General features: G+C 40.2%; 1 protein-coding gene across 3 annotated transcripts in view; it reads left to right on the top strand.

Annotated features, from left to right (window-relative positions):
• The window catches only part of dnajc6 (DnaJ (Hsp40) homolog, subfamily C, member 6), a 53479-nt gene that overhangs the window by 22868 nt on the left and 11609 nt on the right, over window positions 1-19002 (top strand). For all 3 annotated transcript variants that reach the window (XM_084723661.1, XM_084723660.1, XM_084723659.1), the window contains 6 exons: window positions 8066-8115; window positions 9335-9483; window positions 11130-11252; window positions 14262-14395; window positions 17413-17607; window positions 17742-17859. In XM_084723661.1, the coding sequence (XP_084579787.1) occupies window positions 8066-8115; window positions 9335-9483; window positions 11130-11252; window positions 14262-14395; window positions 17413-17607; window positions 17742-17859 (769 nt within the window). The remainder of the gene's footprint in view (window positions 1-8065; window positions 8116-9334; window positions 9484-11129; window positions 11253-14261; window positions 14396-17412; window positions 17608-17741; window positions 17860-19002) is intronic.

Below are 19002 nucleotides of genomic sequence, written 5' to 3'. Positions count from 1 at the left end.
TGTTATCTTGCACCATTTACTTTAGACCATTTAACCTTTTTCAAGGTAACTGCTGACAGAAATGGAGAATAATATTCATGAGTGTGTTTTCATTAGTTTATAATCACCTGAGAATAAGGATCCTTTTTTTGCATTACCTTAGAATGAGCCATTTATATCCACAGAGGGTGATGTTCCTCTTCCATAGTGGTGGCCACATTGCAAAACTTCAAAAACTGCAAAAACTTTGGCTCTACAGACAGTGTTTTCCATTTCTGACAAGTTTTGCGCCCATCTTCACTTACACTTTGGAAGGGGAGGGTGACGCAGGATGTTTGCAATGTGCAAGCTCATAACTAGATGCTACAAAATCATACACACTAGCCCTTTAATTAGATTTTCAATCTTTTTTTCAGTTAGAACTGGCAAGAAAAGAGTCTGATGTGTGGGCTGCATAATTGTTGCAATCATATCTTGGACATCTATTTAGAGAACACTAGATTACTTGTTTATTTCAAAACTCAGATGATGATGTTCTAAAAAGTAGGCAAGACAAAAGCAGCACTGTAAATGTTTGGTTTTATTTTGACAGAATTACCCTTTCCTGTTGACCATGTCTTTCTGTGCAAACTGAGCAACGTCTGCATGTTTTCTTGAATCTTTGTGTTTTAGACATCCTAAAGTCAACTTAAATTGAATATCCAGCGTGTAGTTAATATTCTTGTTTACCTCACAGTAGCTCCAACATTGTCACTGATCCGCATTAATGAATAAACTGTAATGTATTGGAACTACAACACAATTAATTTTAATAAATAACCACAAGAGTCAACATCAATATTTTCATAATAACAATGGACCCAAGGACTATGTGTAACGTGAAAGGTGTTGCTCAAACTCACAGAAAATTATAATCCAACTCCTACCATCACCTCCAAGGACTGTTCTGTCCTTTAGCTCATTGTTTTTGGTTTTACAGTGTCAAACTTACCCAGCACCTCATTTTATGTGGCCCCTCAGAGCTCACAAAAAAATCTAATCTCTGCAAAACTATTTTGTTCTCTGTTGCAGAGGTACATGTCCATAAACGACATGTCCCAGAGCGCATTCTGATTTTATTATCCAGGCGCTGAAGGTGTCCAGCTGCTAGATGTCAGTATATGTTAATTAGCATCTCAAATGATCATATAGTACCAGTTGAGCAAAAGGCTAACATTTCATTTTTTTAAGCAAATAAACGTTATGGATTTGAGATCTTGCTTGTAGGCTACACAAGCTGATTAGATTTCTGCTTTCAGAGCTAGTTAATTATTAAGTTTTTACCAAAAAACAATAATAATCAAATGCAGAGGCAGCCAGAAGGGCAGTCTTGCAGTGTTAATGAAAGTAAAAAAATAATTTGTGTATCTGCTCTGGGATTCGGATCTGTTCCAAAATTGAATGGGTTCCTCCTTGGCTCATGCTACACCTGCTGACAGACAGACAAATGGCAGAGAAAATTTAACCCACTTGGTGGAGGTAATAATGTAATATAATTACAATATACATTTATGAATTCTTACATTTACAACCAGACCTTTGAGGGCAACCATTATGCTGATGTGGCCTTTGATTAAATTAAGTTTGACGACCCTGTTTTGCAGCCTGTAACTTTACTGCTTTGATTCAGCCTCACTGCTCTGATCAACCTTGTTTCCAGCTGCAGCTGACAGCTGCTTTCAGCAGAAAAGAAAAATCCCACTAAACACCCAGCAGGAAACAGCAAAGTTAGCAGCTAGCTGGTGAACAGAGTGGAGCATCTAACAGCTGAAGAGCCAGGTTCTTCTCTTAGGAGTCAGTGGAGACCAAAACAGAGCTAAAAGGAGAGTGTATGTTATAATGCATTCATCAGGTGGAAGAAGACTCAAGTTAAATGCTGAGTGTGGCAGCTGTTTGCTAACATGTTCAGCACGTCATGTCAGTGTTGCGTTGATAGCTTTTTGTGCTCCTCCAAAGTGGCCAAAAAAAAATCCATGAGTGCAGGTTTAAATCAGATACAACCAAGCAAGAGAATATTAGCCTAACACTCTCTCTTTTTTTAACTTCTTTAATGTCAGTTATTGTTTTGTTGTGGCCTAATTTTTATTCAAGTTTCAATAATTCTCCTGCAATTCTTGTTTACCCCATTGGCAGAAATCTTTCTGCTTGCATGTAGAAAGAGGGGTTTTTTTTTTTTGCCGTTTGAGGGGTTTTTTAGGACGAGAAGGAGCATAATTTCTGCCAGAGGTTGAATATGTGTGACTTTTTCATCCCAGTTTACACTTCAGTAGAAATTCCCCAGAGCGTGCTTGATACAAGGGAAAACCCCTCTGAGTACGGTTGTTAACCAGGCACACTTTAAAAAAAACATCCAACTAGACTTGATTGGTTCCTCTGTGCTTCTGTCTAATCTATATTCAGGGTAAAAGGCAGTTGCTGAATTATTTAAATCAGCCTGCTTGTTTGTTTACCTGGTTGGAGAGAAATTTTGCAGGGAAACCAATCTGGCAACAACGCCCAACTGTGCGCTCCTCTGTCTGAGAGCAACACAACGGCGATGGAGTCTGGGTGGGTGGCTGATCTGGGTTTGTGAAAGGCACAGTGTCCTTGGTCTGCACCCAGACTGGCCCCCACCTCCTCCCCATCCCCCACCATCCCACACCAGACACACATTCATCTCTCTCTCCTTTCTGCTCGGTCTCTCTCACTTGACTGGTTTTCATCCATCCTCTGCCGCATATTTTCATTTTTGGTCCCCATTTGTCCCGATTTAATTAAAACTAAACTGTCTCCTAGTCTCTCTGTAATGGTTTTCCTTTCTTTTTGAAGTGGCTAAAATACATAAATCATGACACCAAGGGATCTCTTGCTAGATTAGAATCATGTATATTAAACAAGTCGAGAGGACTGAGATGAAATGAATCAAGACCAACTAGAAAACTGGTGGCAATATGTTACGGCAGCGTTTTTAAAGAGGACCTTTTCCAGCTCTGTATTTTCGTTTTTTGGGTTCCACTAGAGTAGCTTTGCATGATTCACCATTCAAAAACATTCTCATCTACCTCATATTGGCCCTTTATTCAGCCCCTCAGTCTGAACCAAGATGTTTTACTTCCTGTCTCTTTAAAGCCACTGAAAACTTGCCTTGAAATAGTAAAAATGCATGTATGATATCAAAGTTTAGTTCGTCATTAAGCATCCATAAAGATCTGAATTAAAATTAACATTCATATCTTGAGAAAACCTGGTTCAAAAACAGCTAATTTTGCTGTTTAGATCATTTTTAAAGAGTGTGTGAGCTGTCAGTTCACTTTTGATTGACAGCTGCCTCAGGAGTCCCAACACGGAAGTAATTTACAGCTGTGGACCGCAGGCAGCAGCAAAACGTATTTTAGCACCTAAACAGGATATGGATTTCAGTGTACACTATATTTGAAATGTGTTTGCTGCTTTTCTTTGTTGTCAGACAGCATTTTCCTGAACTGAAGCCGAATCTCTGAATCTCTGGTTTACAGAGTTGGTTGGTTCCCAAGCTAGCCAGCCTGCCTGTTCATGGGTGCGGCAAACGTAACATTTCAATGGTAACGCTGAGCTCCAATCAGAGAAGTTGCTGTTACACTTTAGGATTGTGGGTAGTGTATTACTTCTCCATGAAATTGCAAATGAAATGTGTTTTTCTTAAAACAAGGTTGATATCATGCAGACCTGTGGCTCCTAGAAGAGCATATACCATGCAGGGTTCCGACATTATGGATAATAATCAAAACCTTATATTCAGAATATGAATGGGTTTTATAGAACTTCACTGTTAAACTCCGTAAGAATGGTGTTCAGAAAGACAAATAGGCTGTAAAGAAGAGAATTTTGGAGAGAAGCATGGAGGGAATGTAGAAAAGCCAAATCTAATATCCATCGGGATCTAACCCACTTACACTGTGTTTGTTTGAGTGTGTGTGTGTGTGTGTTTGTGTGTGTGACTATACAGTCACTGGAGACTCAGTTGGAGCACCTCACCACTCATATAATCTGGTCTAAAATGACTTTTGTGTTCCAGATGTTTACTCTGCAGTAGGAACCTTAAACTGTAGGCACTGTGGTGCTGGTACTTTTGGGCATCTACGTGTGTGTGTGTGTGTGTGTGTGTGTGTGTGTGTGTGTGTGTGTGTGTGTGTGTGTGTGTGTGTGTGTGTGTGTGTGTGTGTGTGTGTGTGTGTGTTGTCACTCTTTCTTGCCCTCACTATGTGTGTAAGTACTCAGATATGCAGCAAGTTAAACACTTCAGTAAAGGTTGAAGACAGGAATTTGACTTTACTGAAAGCAGTTGTGAAACTGAGTTAACATTTGGTTGGCAAAAGCTACAAAAGCTGCTTGTGCAAACGTCAAATCTATTCTCTCTAAGAAGTTGCGCACCACCCAGATCATCCAGTGGGATTTCCCTCTCCCAAAAACTGCATCTTGGTAGCTCCTCCTTCTATTCTATATTAAGGTCTCTTAATATTTTCTAAGGAAAATGTTTGCTAAGCCCTTTCAAGCAACACTTAGGGGAACACTTAAGTAGTTAAGGGCAAACACTCAATGGGGCTTTCCTTAAAACTACTTAATAAAATACTTTTAATGGTTTTATGCTGTTAATTTTTTAATCTAAGGCATCCTTAGATGAAAATTTAAGGGAAACTTGAGCTTAATGTAGCAAGCTACATTTATAAAGACCAAGTGCAGCAACTTTGATTTTCTTTGGCATCAGAACTTGTCAGCTGTGTGTCAGTGTTTCACAGTTCTTCCATCAAGCAAAGATTTATATTTATATTTATATTTATAGTCTCAGAGGGAGATGTCAGCAAGACAGTTTGCTCAGGGGCTGTTCTGCTGAATCAATCTCTTCTCTATTTTCCTGTATCTGCGACCAGATGGAAATAATGGGGGGTTTGTACAAAATTTTCAACCCCTTCCATCTTCCATCCAGTGATGTGGAACCAGGATTTAAGTCCAGTAATAAACACTAAAGTGGTCATTTACACTTGCATTTCAACTTTAAGTGCTCATTTGCACATTCATTTAAAATGGCTGGATAAATATTAATGTATGCTCTATATAATCTTACTTCTTAGAGGTAACCAATTGAAATGCACAGTACACAGCTGATAGAAAACCAGTCTATCAATAAATTCTAGTTGTAATACTATATTGCATCCGTCAACAACAATTTGCATCAAAAAAGGAAAAAAAATCTCCATTGTCAGCTTCTTTTCCAGTTGTGTCCTTCCCCTCCTTTCATTCTCTGCTCCACGCCTTGCAGTGCATTTTAATTGGCTGCGCGTCTCACCTCAAGAGGCCATGACCATTTAAACCTGACACCTGACCTGCTTCTCTCTTCTAATAGCCAACTAGCTATTCCAGGAGAGGAGCAGGTAAAGCCACAGATTTACTCAGCCCATTGACAGCGTCCTGCAGAAATCTCCTTGCTAAAATAGTAGGCTTTTTTTCCAGTACCTTCAACTGAAAAACTTCTTCAATATTTTGACAGATAATTGGGATATGATTAGTGGGAAGTGTCGTTTTTGCATCACAATTTTCACTGTCACTGACAAGATGAATTAAAATCATGATAATGTGACATTTTTGGGGGTCTAGACCACACAAACATGCTTTAAAAGCTGTGCAGCTTTATTTTTTTTGCAAAGTAATAAACAATTTTTGCTCTTGCAACCTCACATTACGGATAAGAAAATTAATCTTTGTGCTAGCTAAAATAGTATAAAGCCCAGATATTTACTTTAAATCTCACTTTTTGCGACCTGCAGTCTGCATTTCCAGTGTGGGATAAGCACAGAGAATAGGATGAAAATAGAAACCTGCACTGTGGTCCAATTACTACATTATCCAGGGCTCATGAAGTCTCCTCCCACTTTTCTATCTGATAGCTTTAACTCAGGTGATTTGTCTGTTATATTAGCTGTTGCATGTTTTTTCTAACCATGAAATAGTGTTTTGGAATTGCCTTATACTGTTTGATTTTCTTAATATCCAAAAATGCTACAGAAAAATCCCAATGCCACTCGTCCTTCTCTCGCTCCACAGCAGACTAGTTGAGCAGCACAGCATTACATAACCAGGTCTAAGATTGCATCAGGGCCATATGGCTCTCCTCCATGACCACACGGAGATGCCTGCCCCACATCAAGCCTGCTTGAGGGATTTTCACAGTAGGCAACAACTCAACTCAATCTGATACACATTAGCCTACTAATGTGTTTTGCATGATAATTGCATTGCAGTGGGTAATCGAGCTTTGTGCTGCTTGCTGTTGGGTATAAACATTCTTTTTTTTTTTTGCTTGTGTAGCTCTTCAATTAGCTCTCTCAACTCTTCAGGAAGATAAAATCATATTTTTCCTATTACATGAGAAAAATAATCTTCGTCAAGCACCATTTGCTGTAATTCATTCAACCTGTTTTAAGGTAACTGCTCTTGGTTTTTTTCTTAACAAATATTCAAATATTCAATTTTTTCAGCTACAACTGACAAGAAAAAGAAGTGCGAAGTGTGGATTACATAATTGTCACACTCATAATTCCAGACATCTGCTGAGAGAGAAAACTAGAGTGATTGTTTATTTCAAAAAGAAATAAGACATATTACTTCTATAATCCATATGGAAGTAAAGCCATAAACGTCCCACTTAAGTCATCACTTACTAATTTTTGTCTGCTGCTTTTTTTTTTTTAACATAAGATACATTAAAACATACTGCAGCAAAAACAGCAAAGGCTACTTGAAAGCATTCAAGTTAGAGGTTTTGATAACATCTGGTCCAAAGGTCCGAAGATGTTCTTTTTGGGAAATTTACAGCAACGCTAAGTGGATGTTCACGTGAGAAAGAGTGGGTTAAGATAGCAGACACAGACTTCGCCTTATCTGGCATCCATAACATTAAAAACAATAAAAGAGCAGCCATATAGTTTAAATACTTTTTTTTTCTTTTTTTTTCCTGATGCATCCTTGGATGAAAAATTAAGGGAAACTTAAAGATTTAGCTTAAAGTAGTAAGCTACGTTTATAAAGAACAGGTGCAGCAACTTTGCTTTGCTTTTTTAATTTTCTCAAATTCTTTTATCTTGTGAACAGCACCAGAGTTCCTAAAAGTCACCAAAAATAAGCATTTAGTGGCTTATTTAAAAAGAAGAAATCTCTGGGGAAGGATACCGCTGGACCTTTTTCTTCCCTGACCAGTTTGCATGCGTGGGATCTGAAAGTCAGGAAGTTTCTGTAAAGCCCCACCTGTAGTCAGTCAACAGAGAAGAAATGAGAATCAGGTTAAATCAGGGAAGGCGGTGCGATAAGTTCCACTCCAACCCAAAACCCCACCCTGCACCTGCTTCATAGTGTTTCATAAGTGCTGTTTTTTCTGACTTCGTGACTTCCACGCTGCGGTAGTAGTGAATTGCTTGTATGCATGTGCGCTGCAGCTGCTCTCAGAGTTTTTTAAAAAAAATCTCCATATGGAATAGCTAATTTTGGCAGTGAAAGGCACGGATGCTCAATTGAAGAATTCACATATGGTGGTCCTTTGATCTGGAGCAGTTCAGCCTTGTGTGGCGAGCCTGAAAGAGACAACCTCCCCACAGCCCGACACATGGAGGCTTTCTGCTCTGCAGCCTGTTGAGTCTAATTACTTTGATATTCATGACATTCAGCCCGATACACTGACAGCGAGAGGCACAGAGGTGGATCAACCTTTTGGATGCTTGACAGTCATGTATTGATCTCTTTTTAATGATTTGATACTTTTCAAGAATAGTGAATCTTTTGACCCTTGTTTGTCTGAAAACTGTCGACACATCTGGATGCTATATCTGATAGAACAGCACACCTGTAATGCAGCAAATTTCACAAATACTGAGCAAATCTCAAAGATTTTTTTTTGGGAGTGTAAGTGGACTGGAATATTGCTGAAGGTCAGCAGAGCTTTTGCTTGTAATCCCTTTCTCTTCTCACTGCTCTCTTCTCTCTTTGTTATGAGAATTGTGTGAAAAAAAGGTTTGAAATAATGTTACTTTCTTTGTTGCAGGTATACTAAAGGGGAGCTGGACATTGCCTACATCACATCACGGATTATAGGTAAACACATTTGCTGTATTTGTGTGTGCACTTTAATGCTGTCAGCAAAAAAATAATAAACGTCTGTCTGGTTCACAATGTCCAGCACTCATAATCGACCCTTCCACCCCTTTTTTCACTGTACTTCAGTAACCATTGAGCAAGCTTGGCACACACAGGAGTGCAGAGATAGCTAGCTAGCTATGATGTAGACATTAATAAACTAAATGAAACTGAATGTTGCTTTCCTGTCAACATTTTTAACCACCTTCAAAATTAGTTTTTCCTTTCAACATAGATACCACACAGTATATTCAAGTACAGGAAGTTTTTTTTTTTTTCCCAGGATGGCAAAGGCATGACCCACCTTAGCCTGGTGGCAACTGGTTTGTCCTGATCATAACCCTACCGTAACACTGCCCGATCTCTCTCGTCATTCGCAAACCAACCTCACCCAAACCACCGGTGGCAAAAGCACTACCCAGTCAGAGTCACAGCAGGGTGGGCCAACACTTCCCTCAGTAGTTAAGAGGAGGTTAAGTTGCTCAACTGTTTCTGGAGCGCAGAGCGAAAGGGGATGGGCCTGTGGATGGGTTTGCATTTTGAAGCCCCTGAGAAGTTAGTTTGAAACATTAAAAATCACCCATGACTAAATAAGCAACAATCAAAGTAGAAAATATGTCAAGTAAGTATTATTTGTCAAGAATTTGAGACTACAGGCAGGAGTCAGTTTGCTCTACCAGCCGAGCTACCTGCCCACCGACACTCGTTAATCTGAAGGATTGATTGAGGTTAATGTGTTTTATGTCTGCATAATGTTAGAGAGGAGGGTTCATGTATGATCACAAGACTGTATTAACATGAACATAAGCCGATAAATAGACACCTGCACTCTCAGTTTTCTGTCTGTCCTCTCTCATTCTCAAATTGCTCCCAGCTTCACATGAATGTGGAGCAGCAGCGTGTCCTTTAGAGAACACACTCAGCTGGACATTTGTCACCTGAGGGCTTCCGTCCCATAATGCCTTTTGTGCAACCGCCGATAGTCATGCTTGAATGTGTACCTAATCTCCATTTTTCAATTTTCAATTCACTTTACTGGAGAATAATTGTAGAAGAGGGTTGGAGGTGGAGGACGTTTTCAGAGTGTGAGCTTATTAAACACTGTGTGAGTGTAAACATCTGCACCAGCAGCGCATGAAATTCTTCAGTCTCTCATAATGGATTTTCTATTTTTCAGTGATGACCTACCCAGCGGAGTCGGTGCAGATCGGCTACCAGAATCACGTAGAGGACATCCGCTCCTTTCTTGACAGTCGCCATGCCGACCACTACACTGTCTTCAATCTGTCACAGCGCAACTACCGCGGCGCTAAATTCTCCAACAGGGTGAGAGTGATACCGCCTCAGATAGAGCCGTTACAGAATTATTAGTTTGTACCCAGTTGTTAGTGGCTGCTGCACCATTTCCCCTCCCTGGATTATTACAACACTAGAGTGAGATTTAAGGACTTATTAACTGTTAACTGCCTATTTTTGGTCTGCCAAGTGTGGGCCGCCGCTATATGTTCCTCATAAACTATGAAAGAACCCAGAATGAAGCATCTAACTAGATTTACGCAGTTGGGCCTATCATTACTCACCGCTCCTCTGTCATTAAAGCAAGAATAAGGCTTTTTTGTCCACTGGGGAGAAAGTTATTCATCAAGCTTGTAGTGAGGCTTGAAGGGGCTTTTTAGCATCTTTCTCACTGTTTTGGTTTTACAGCCTGATACTTAATGTTTGGTTCACCCTCAACACTTGGATCATCGTCACTTTCAGTAGCAGAGACAGCTGTTTTCAGCTGTTCTGATAAAACTGTGATAAACTTGAGACAAAGTTAAGGACAAGCTGCTGGACTAAACAGAGCAGTTAGAATATTTCCCATAGGAGATGGTGGAGACCAAAAACAGAGCTAAAAGGAAAGTTGATATTGGTTGATATTGGACATTGGTTCATTATGTTGACGGAAACAAAACTTCAAATGAATGCAACTATGTGCAAACACATTTGTAATAGCAACAGCTCCAAATGAATGCTACTGTTAACATCACCCTGTCAAAATAATTGTTTTCATTGTCGATTAATCTCTCAGTCATTTTCCTGATTAATCAGTTTAGTTCTTTGGTCTGAAAAATGTCAGAAAAATAAAATGTTAATCACTGTTTTCCAAAGCCCAAGCTGACGTCTGTAATTGTCTTGTTTTAGCCACAACCCAAACATATTCACTGTAATGTCATGGAACTCATAAAGGAACCAGAAAATATCTCATTTGAGAAGCTGTAGTCGGACAATTTGGACATTTTTCCATTCGAAAGAAAAAGACTCAAAATGATTATCAAATTGATTATCAAAATAGTTGGTAATTACTTTAATAGTTGACAACTAATAGATTGACTGACTTGCAGCTCTCATTACATATAAAGGTTGAAGTAAGACTTGGTGAAAAGAGAGAAGTAAAACAAAAATGCAAACAGCAATAACCACTTATGACCACAATGCCTATAAATAAAAAAGCATAATTGATGGGTCGCTAATCCAATTGTCCCAGCTGAAATACCATTCAAAAACCAGAATTTGGACTGAAGTGCAGACACATGAGAGATCTCTGCAGACACTGTCGACTGCCACCCTCCGGCAAAAATGTCCAAGAAAGCTGAGAAGTCAAGCTGCGGAGTTAACTTGGCCAAGATGGCCCCCTGTCTGCTTCTGGAAGTTGCTGTATCTCTAGCAGATGACTCATCGTGGCAACTGGTGTGTTGTGTTGCTCGGCTGCTGCAGTGCTGTTGCTAACCTCCACCTCTCCTTCTCTCCTCCCCTCCTAATTTTGTGTCCTTCTTTGTTTTTCAAAACCTTTCTCTGCTTCTCAACCCTTTTTCCTCCCACTCCCCTCCCCGTCTCTCTCTCTGCCTTCCTCTGCTCATTTCTCTGTGTCTCTTCCTGTCCCTCCTCGTTCTTCTTTCCGCTGTTATTTCTTGTGCCAATTTCTTTTCCAGGTTTCAGAGTGTAATTGGCCTTCTCGCCAGGCTCCCAGCCTTCACAACTTGTTTGCTGTGTGCAAGAACATGCACAACTGGCTCAAACAGAATCCCAAGAATGTGTGTGTCATCACCTGCTCGGTAAGAAGATGCTCACATGCAGTACCTGCATCACATTCATCCCTATCCTCCTTTTAATTTTCATTGATTGCCTGGATTTTTGCCCATTTAAGTCCTGCCAAGTTACCAAAAGCAATTTGGATTTATTGGTATCTTATAAACTGTACATTGCCACATTTCCTTCAGTTTACTATGACGTGAAGGTACGTGAAAATGCACTTTGTAAAAGGACCTGCTGATTGCCCCACAACAAACTCCCAAGTCTTTTTAGTCGTGCTTAAATTGTTCTGTGACCTACTTTTGAGCCTAACACAGCACTCCAAATATGCTGCCAGAGGACTAATTGAAACACTGGAGTCTCCCTGTGTAGCTAGCTTACCCCTCAGTCAAACGTATATATTTTTCCTCTCACCTGTAGTGCTGTTTATCCAACTGGATAATTTTGGTGTGAGTTGTGGAGTTCTGGAGATATTGGCTATAAGGATGTCTGTCTTCTCCTCTTCTCGCTGCAGAGTGAAGTGTGCATCTACTCATGGATAAAAGGCTCATTGTCCATGAGTCGTTAGTTGGCCATGGGTGCAAATCCCGGGAGGGACAGATGGGACGTGACCTCTATTAAACATGACTATTTTGAAATACTTTCGCAATTACAAATATATACCCCCCCAACACTTCATCACTAGTTAGTTAATGATATTACTGAGTAAATGATGTATGCTATTTATGTCTATAGGTCAAAGGTCGAATCAGACGTCTTAGTAAATTTTTAAGATTTTACTGTAAAAAATTTGGTCCTAACATAAAACATCTGCTTTTAGAATGACGTTTGATCTAACAGTCTGTCCACTTGAAAGACCGATAGTAGCAGAGGGTATTTTAATGTGAATAATACACATAAATTCAGCTGACCTACCTTCTAATAAAGTCCTTGTAAACAGCATAAAGCAGCATAGTGGAGCTGAAACCAACCTGTTTTATATTTCTCTCCGCTCATGGTAAAAGTTCACGAATAATACTGCATGGACAAGGAATCTTCCAAGGCAAACAAACCCTCCCCTTTTAACCTCTCTCCCCATTTCATACTCTTCATTTCCTCTCGCCGTTGCCAGCCCTGGATGTGGCGATGCTGGTCTGCCTTGTTTTTACTTTCAGCCACAGTAAAACACAACCTGAAGCTCGTCAAACTGCTCTTGTTGTTTCTGTTTCGTTCCTTTCAGTCCTGACGCTTTCTCTGCCTCTGTTGTTGCTTAGCAGTCGGTCTTCGTACTGAAAAGAAAATTTAGTCCCAGACAGAGTAGGAGAGAGGAGCTTTTTAGTCCAGCGTGTTGGCCTTGGAGGTTCAAATCGGTTAAAGCGTGGATGTGAGTCATGTTCTGGTCATTGGAATTGGAAATGATAGATGGGTACGCTCTAGAATTTGCAATTTAGGTGTCTGTTTTTGGTAAAAGAGAGTTGAAGAAGTCCTCTGCTTGACAATGATCATTTGGGAAACTCATCAAAGTTTCCTCAGCAACCAGCTGCACTTTTAATAACCCCTATGATGACACATTAAAGCTTTTATTAATGTCAGCAATATTTCAAGCACATCTAAAACACTTACTTACAATACAATCACTACTGAAATGTTCACTCAAACTGACTTTTCTGTCTGTTCTAATTCAGTGACAGCAGTACTGTACACTGGCATGTGGTGGAGCATGTTATTGCCAAGTCAGTGCGGTTTGGCTGTGGCTTGGCAAATTTCTCCACCTTGCGTAACCTCCACCAAACGGTTCACTCCTAAAAACTGTTTTCTCTGCTTCACATCACAAGAATGTTTTTGTCTCCCTGTAACCTGAAATGAACTCAGAGTAAATTTATAACACAAATTAAGACGTTCAGTGAACAAAAACCTCTATCATCACACTTATTGTTGCCCTTTAAAGGCACATGACTTATCATCATCTGACATATTTCAGACATATTGGTGGCCATGACTTATAGCAAGTTAGGCAGCTTTTGGCAACTTTAACAGTTGGAGTTACTGTTTGATTCCACTAGACACGGTTTTGATTCCTCCTTCAGACTGCAGCATTTCAGAAGCATTTGAGCAGCGGAGTGTTTTGCCTGCCTGATTATGTTTACTTGTTGAGATTTTGCTGATTTGGTCCTTTTCTCTTGCTCTTTGTGCTTCTACCGTGGATAAGTACACTTTATAGTTAAATTGTCTCCTCTCTGTCTGTCGTTATAATCGTGAATCCGCACCGGTTCTTTTATTTTGAAAATTGACTGGATTCTCTCTACTTTTTCTGTGTCTGACCTCCTCCCAGTTTGATCTGCTCTGTGCTGATTGAGGCACTGCTGGTGGAATCACAATCATTGTGTATAATGGCAGCGATCAGCTCCGGCTGCTGCAGCTGGTTGAATTGGTAGATTTAGCCTTTACAGTGCAGATCAGCTGCGAGCATTCACAAAGTTTGTGCGACTGTCTTCAGTGGCTTTGTGTATACATGTTCACACTTGATCCTCTCCTTGCTGCAATGCAGTGCAGGACAGGTGCTAACATGCATGTTAGGTGACGAGGTGTCCCACTTTATTGTGGGACTGCACAGCACGTGTATCCCTTGCCCCATGTCCCACATTTTGATTGGCTCTAGTTTTAAAGTCACTTCTGTGAATGACTCAAACTGCATGCACGTGGGTCAACTGCAGATTAACCCGTCACCGTTTTTGCTGCCTAAACCTAAAAGGTAAAATTGTTATGCAAATTTAGGCAAAAACTGGAAAACTAGTTGTTCCCAACTGCTGTTAACTGCTGTTAACTTTGTGCTACTCACTAAGGTGCAAAAGAGAAATTGACAGACTGCTACTCAGCATTTGTAATGTGTCCCACATAGTCCCACACACACACATACTCTTTGTCCCACATTTGGTTTGTTGGGAAATGGCTACCCCGCATGCATGACCAAAAACGATATTAGCTTTAAAATATGATAATAGCTCAGCATTTCATAAGGTGTCTCAGTGTTTCCTTCGCTGTGTGTGTTTCAGGATGGTCGTGCTCCCTCGGGTGTTTTGGTTTGTGCCATGTTCTGCTTCTGCCACCTCTTCAGCAACCCGGTTCCTGCCATGCAGCTGCTCAGCGCCAAGAGACCAGGTTCTGGCCTCTGGCCCTCACACCGCAGGTTTGCATCAGTTTGTGACAGAGAACAAGACACAGAGGAGGGGAAGAGAGGGAGAAAGAAAGGAGAGGAAACTGGCATCTACAGTAGTTGCACACAAGACATTTAAACTTCAATTTGGCTCGAGGCTTGAAACACATCCTCCTGCTTGTGTTTTATCTGTTGTTAAATCCCATTGTTAACCATTTAGTAAAATTTGGCACAATTTAGGTGCCAGAATTAACATAAGAACTAAATCTAGAGGTCCAGTGTGTAAGATTTACAGGGATTTATTGGCAGATTGTTGGAGAAATGGAATATAAGGTTAATTAGTATGTCTTCATTAGTGTATAATCTCCTTAAAATATGAATCGTTATGTTTTCCAGCAATCTTTACCATCAAAAGCACCATTTTTGGGCAAAAAAAGAAATAAAATCTGTCTGGAACTTTTAAATTTGCTTTTTTCCTTGGAGACTTTTCTTTTATGGATTTGGCATCCATAGCTTGCCTAGGGAGACACAAGACTATTAGAATTAATTACTCTTAATGAAAATTTAGAGGAAAAAGAGCTGAGCAGTAGACGTAGGCTATGACACACAGTGTATATGGTGTGTAGGCTGCACATTTTTACAGCTGGAGAATGTTAGGAAATCTATAGGCCTACAACAATGATAAATAGACAAAAAACAGTATTTATTTCTATATAATTTTTTGTCAAAGCCACACAGAGCTGCTGGAGAGGGCCAAAGGAGCTGCATGTGGCTCTGGAGCCACAGCTCACTGACCCCTGAATGAGGCACTTACATCCTGTTCAGTGGAGGCCATCATGTTTCTATATTAGCCCAGATCGGACAAACCAAACACTGGCTCTAGATTCGGCCATGCAGCCTTTGCAGTATCACCACACTAAATCCTACACACTAGTGCTTTAAGTGAAGACCAGTAGATAAGAGAGTTGTTTCATAGATATCAGAGGAAAGATGAAGACACGTATCACATAAGATTCATGGCCAGAGGTACAAGTCAGCGTTTTGTGTGTGTGTGTGTGTGTGTTTAGAGTGGATGTGACTGATTTTGCCTGATACCAAACAGAATTGCCACGTGTTACACTCCATTTCCGTCTTCAGTCTGGCATTGCCTCCACTCTAACTGGTTTCTGTTGGGGAAGGGGAGTTGATTTTCCCTAACCGAACACTAGAGGCCAAAGTATATGACACATAGCTTAACAATGCTTGACAACAGCTTGACAACGGCGTTAGTTGCCGATTGGCTAATCGTCCTCCTGTAGCGTTAACAGAATTTTTTCAGACGAGAACCAACTGTTTCATGTCACGATGCCAGACGAATCAGTCATCTCGGTGGAGTGGGCGGATTCACAGGTCTGGAGTAAGGCAATGACTGATTATCTGGAAGCAGATTTAATATTTCTCAGCTGTTAAAATGACAGAGTTGCACCAAGGCAAAGCTATTTAATGAATTTACCATTAGCCCTGATAGTGTATTTATAATGCATGTCGGTATACATGTATGAAAATATTGATTTTCACAGAGATTAGATGTTTTCCAGTGTCCAAGAAAAAACACTTTTTTGGAAACACATTTACATCATCAGTTATGTTTGATCTCATATCTGCCCCTTTAGAAGGTAATGCAGGGTTATAGGTTCAAGTATAACGGCACAATTTTAGTCCATTTGCTGTTAAAGGCGATTGACTAGTCAAAATAGGTAGAAAACGTATGGTGGCGAAATAGTGCAGCCAACACTCCCTTAGTTTCCTCAGTCCAGGCATGAATCTTAGACTGCAGAGCTGGCATACCCTCAAGGATGAACATTTTATTACCCTGCCAGACAGTAGCTGTACTGTACTATTTATCAGTTCGTGCTCGAGCAAGATCTCCCTCATGAGTCAGAGATTTACCGTAAGTCGACTCAGAGTTTATGAAAACTGCAGCGATAACATAACTCTGGACATTGTTCAAAGCCCTTAAATTGATTTGCCCGCACTTATCAGTGTGTTATCACCTTTCTCTAAACTGTTTGTTGATACAACTACTGTGTACATTTAATGTTCGAACTAATTAACTTTATTGAGTTTTTGCAAATATACACTCGTTCTGAAGTTGATGCCTGCAACATGTTCCAAAAAGATTGGGTCAGAGGCATGTTTACCACTGTGATGCATCACCTTTTCTTTTAGCAACAACCAGTAAGCATTTGGGAGTTGGGAGGAGTTTTGAAAGTGAAATTCTTTCTCATTCTTGCTTGATATACGACTTCAGGTGCTCAACAGTTCGGGGTCTCTGTTGTCATACTTCATAACGCACCACACATTTTCAGTGGCAGACAGGTCTGGACTGCAGGCAGGTCAGTCTTGTACCTGACCTCGTTTACTATGAAGACACGCTGTTGTAACACGTGCAGAATGTGTCTTGGCATTGTCTTGATGAAATAAACAGGAATGTCCCTGAGCATATGTTGCTCCTCCATACCATCACAGATGCTGACTTTTGAATTTTGTGCTTGTAACATTCTGGAGGGTCCTTCTCCTCTTTAGCCCAGAATACACAACGTCCATGATTTCCAGAAACAATCTGAAAGTGTGTCAGACTACAGCACACTTTTCCACTCTCTCAGTCCATCTCAGATGAGCGATAATCTGCTATGGATTGACCTGTTCACTTGTGGTGCCCTTGTCCCAAGTTTTTTTGGAACACGTTGCAGGCATCAAATTCAGTATATTTACAAAAAACAACACAGTTTATTAGTTTGAACATTAAATATCTTGCCTTTGCATTGTATTCAATTAAATACAAGTTGAAAAACTATAAGGAAATCATTGTATTCTGTTTTGATTTACATTTTACAAACTGTCCCAACTTTTTCAGAACTTGGGTTGAATGTCATTTGTCAGTTCATGAATGACTGATACATAACACCAACAAACAACGTACATATGGGCCATAACACAAAGTGAGACGTGCATTAGACTGAAAAATAAAGCAGAATGAAAAATCATTATCTTGTCTTCTCTTCATGCAGGTACATAGGCTATGTGTGTAGCATGGTATCAGAGAAGCCCAGTCTACCCCACTCCAAGCCCTTGGTGATCAAGGCCCTCACCATGAGTCCGGTCCCCTGTTTCAACAAACAGCGCAGTGGCTGTCGGCCCTTCTGCGACGTCCTCATCGGAGAGACAAAGATCTTCACCACTGCGCAGGAGTACGAGAGGATGAGGTAGGATGAGGACATTTAAATGGCTCAAACATATTGAGATTAATGGCCGCTATATACCAACATATTCGACTGATTAGGAGACAACGTTACAATGACATTCATGTTTCTCCCTCCCACACGCTCTGCATGTCCAGAGAGCACAGGGTCCAAGAGGGTAAAGTCATTTTCCAGCTGGGTGTGAGCGTGCAAGGAGACGTCGTTGTTTCAGTCTACCACATGCGGTCGACTATTGGAGGACGTCTGCAGGCCAAGGTAAACTCAATGTGCTCGGCTTTGTGTCTGTTTACTGTGAGAGCCAGCAACGGTTGAGGGACCAACCCACAAACCATGTCTGTGCAATGATAACGTCAACATTATAATCAAACTTGACAAAAACAACGTTTTGGAAAACTCCAGTTGGCACGAGATCATACTGAGCTATCAGTCAAACAGTCTCAGGATGTGGCTGCAACTTATTTGAGCTGAATTTGTGCTTCTCAAGTCCAAGAAAAAACCCACGAGATATCAGGAGGAAAGAAGTAGCGAGAAATGATAAGTTGGAGGCAGGTTTTTAATTTCCTGACCTGCGTGGTTTCTCTCCAGCAGCAGCACTGGGAGAAAGAAGAAACAGTTTAAATATAATTAAGACTAAAATGAAAACTAAGCTTCTTTAACCACCTGGGTTTAGTTCTGGCCATTTTCCCTTCTTGTTTTCATATAATTTTACTTCCAACAGTGCATTTGGGTAGACAAGTGACTTTACTGCATGGAATGGAAGATAAATTTAATTATTTTGCATATTTAAATAGAGACCAGTTGACAATAAAAAATATGAGCGTGTATATGAAGCTGTGAAGAAGGCTTTTTGATGGGTCTTTGTCTCTGGTGGACTACTTTTCAGACTAGCATTGTTCTTAATGAAGGTCTTAATTATTGTTTTTTATGAATATGTTCAGTTCAGGACACTCTATGGGCAAAAGAAGACTAATTGAACAGTAGTGACAAAAAGAGGAAATGAGAGCGAAAGAGGAGGAACAGGTTAGGTGGATGTTTATGCCAGAAGAGGTGCAGTTGAGGTGTGGTCCTGCTCCTGAAACTCTGCTAGAAAGCTAATTTATTTTACTTATTAAAGTGTAGCTATCAGATTTTCCATGGGGTTCTACTCCAGTTTCCTTGATGGAGGGTAAGAGTGATAATTTTGATCATTTATACATTATCAGAGAGCACCAAGTGAATGTTTTTTATTTCAATGAAAAAACATAATATGTGCATTAGAGGGTTAATACCTAAACTCACCAGATCTGCATTCAAGCAAATTTAGCTTGCAATAAAAATGTTTTCATAAGGATGATGATAAAAACTAGGATGGATGTTAAAGAAACATGCAGTTTCTCTGTGAATGAATGTGTCCAGCAC

This window comes from Lutjanus erythropterus, chromosome 7 (genome assembly GCF_056507025.1).
Source record: "Lutjanus erythropterus isolate fLutEry1 chromosome 7, fLutEry1.hap2, whole genome shotgun sequence".
Classification (NCBI taxonomy): Eukaryota; Metazoa; Chordata; class Actinopteri; order Lutjaniformes; family Lutjanidae; genus Lutjanus; species Lutjanus erythropterus.
Note: the sequence above shows the minus strand (reverse complement) of the source record. Positions and strands in the feature narration are given on the sequence as shown.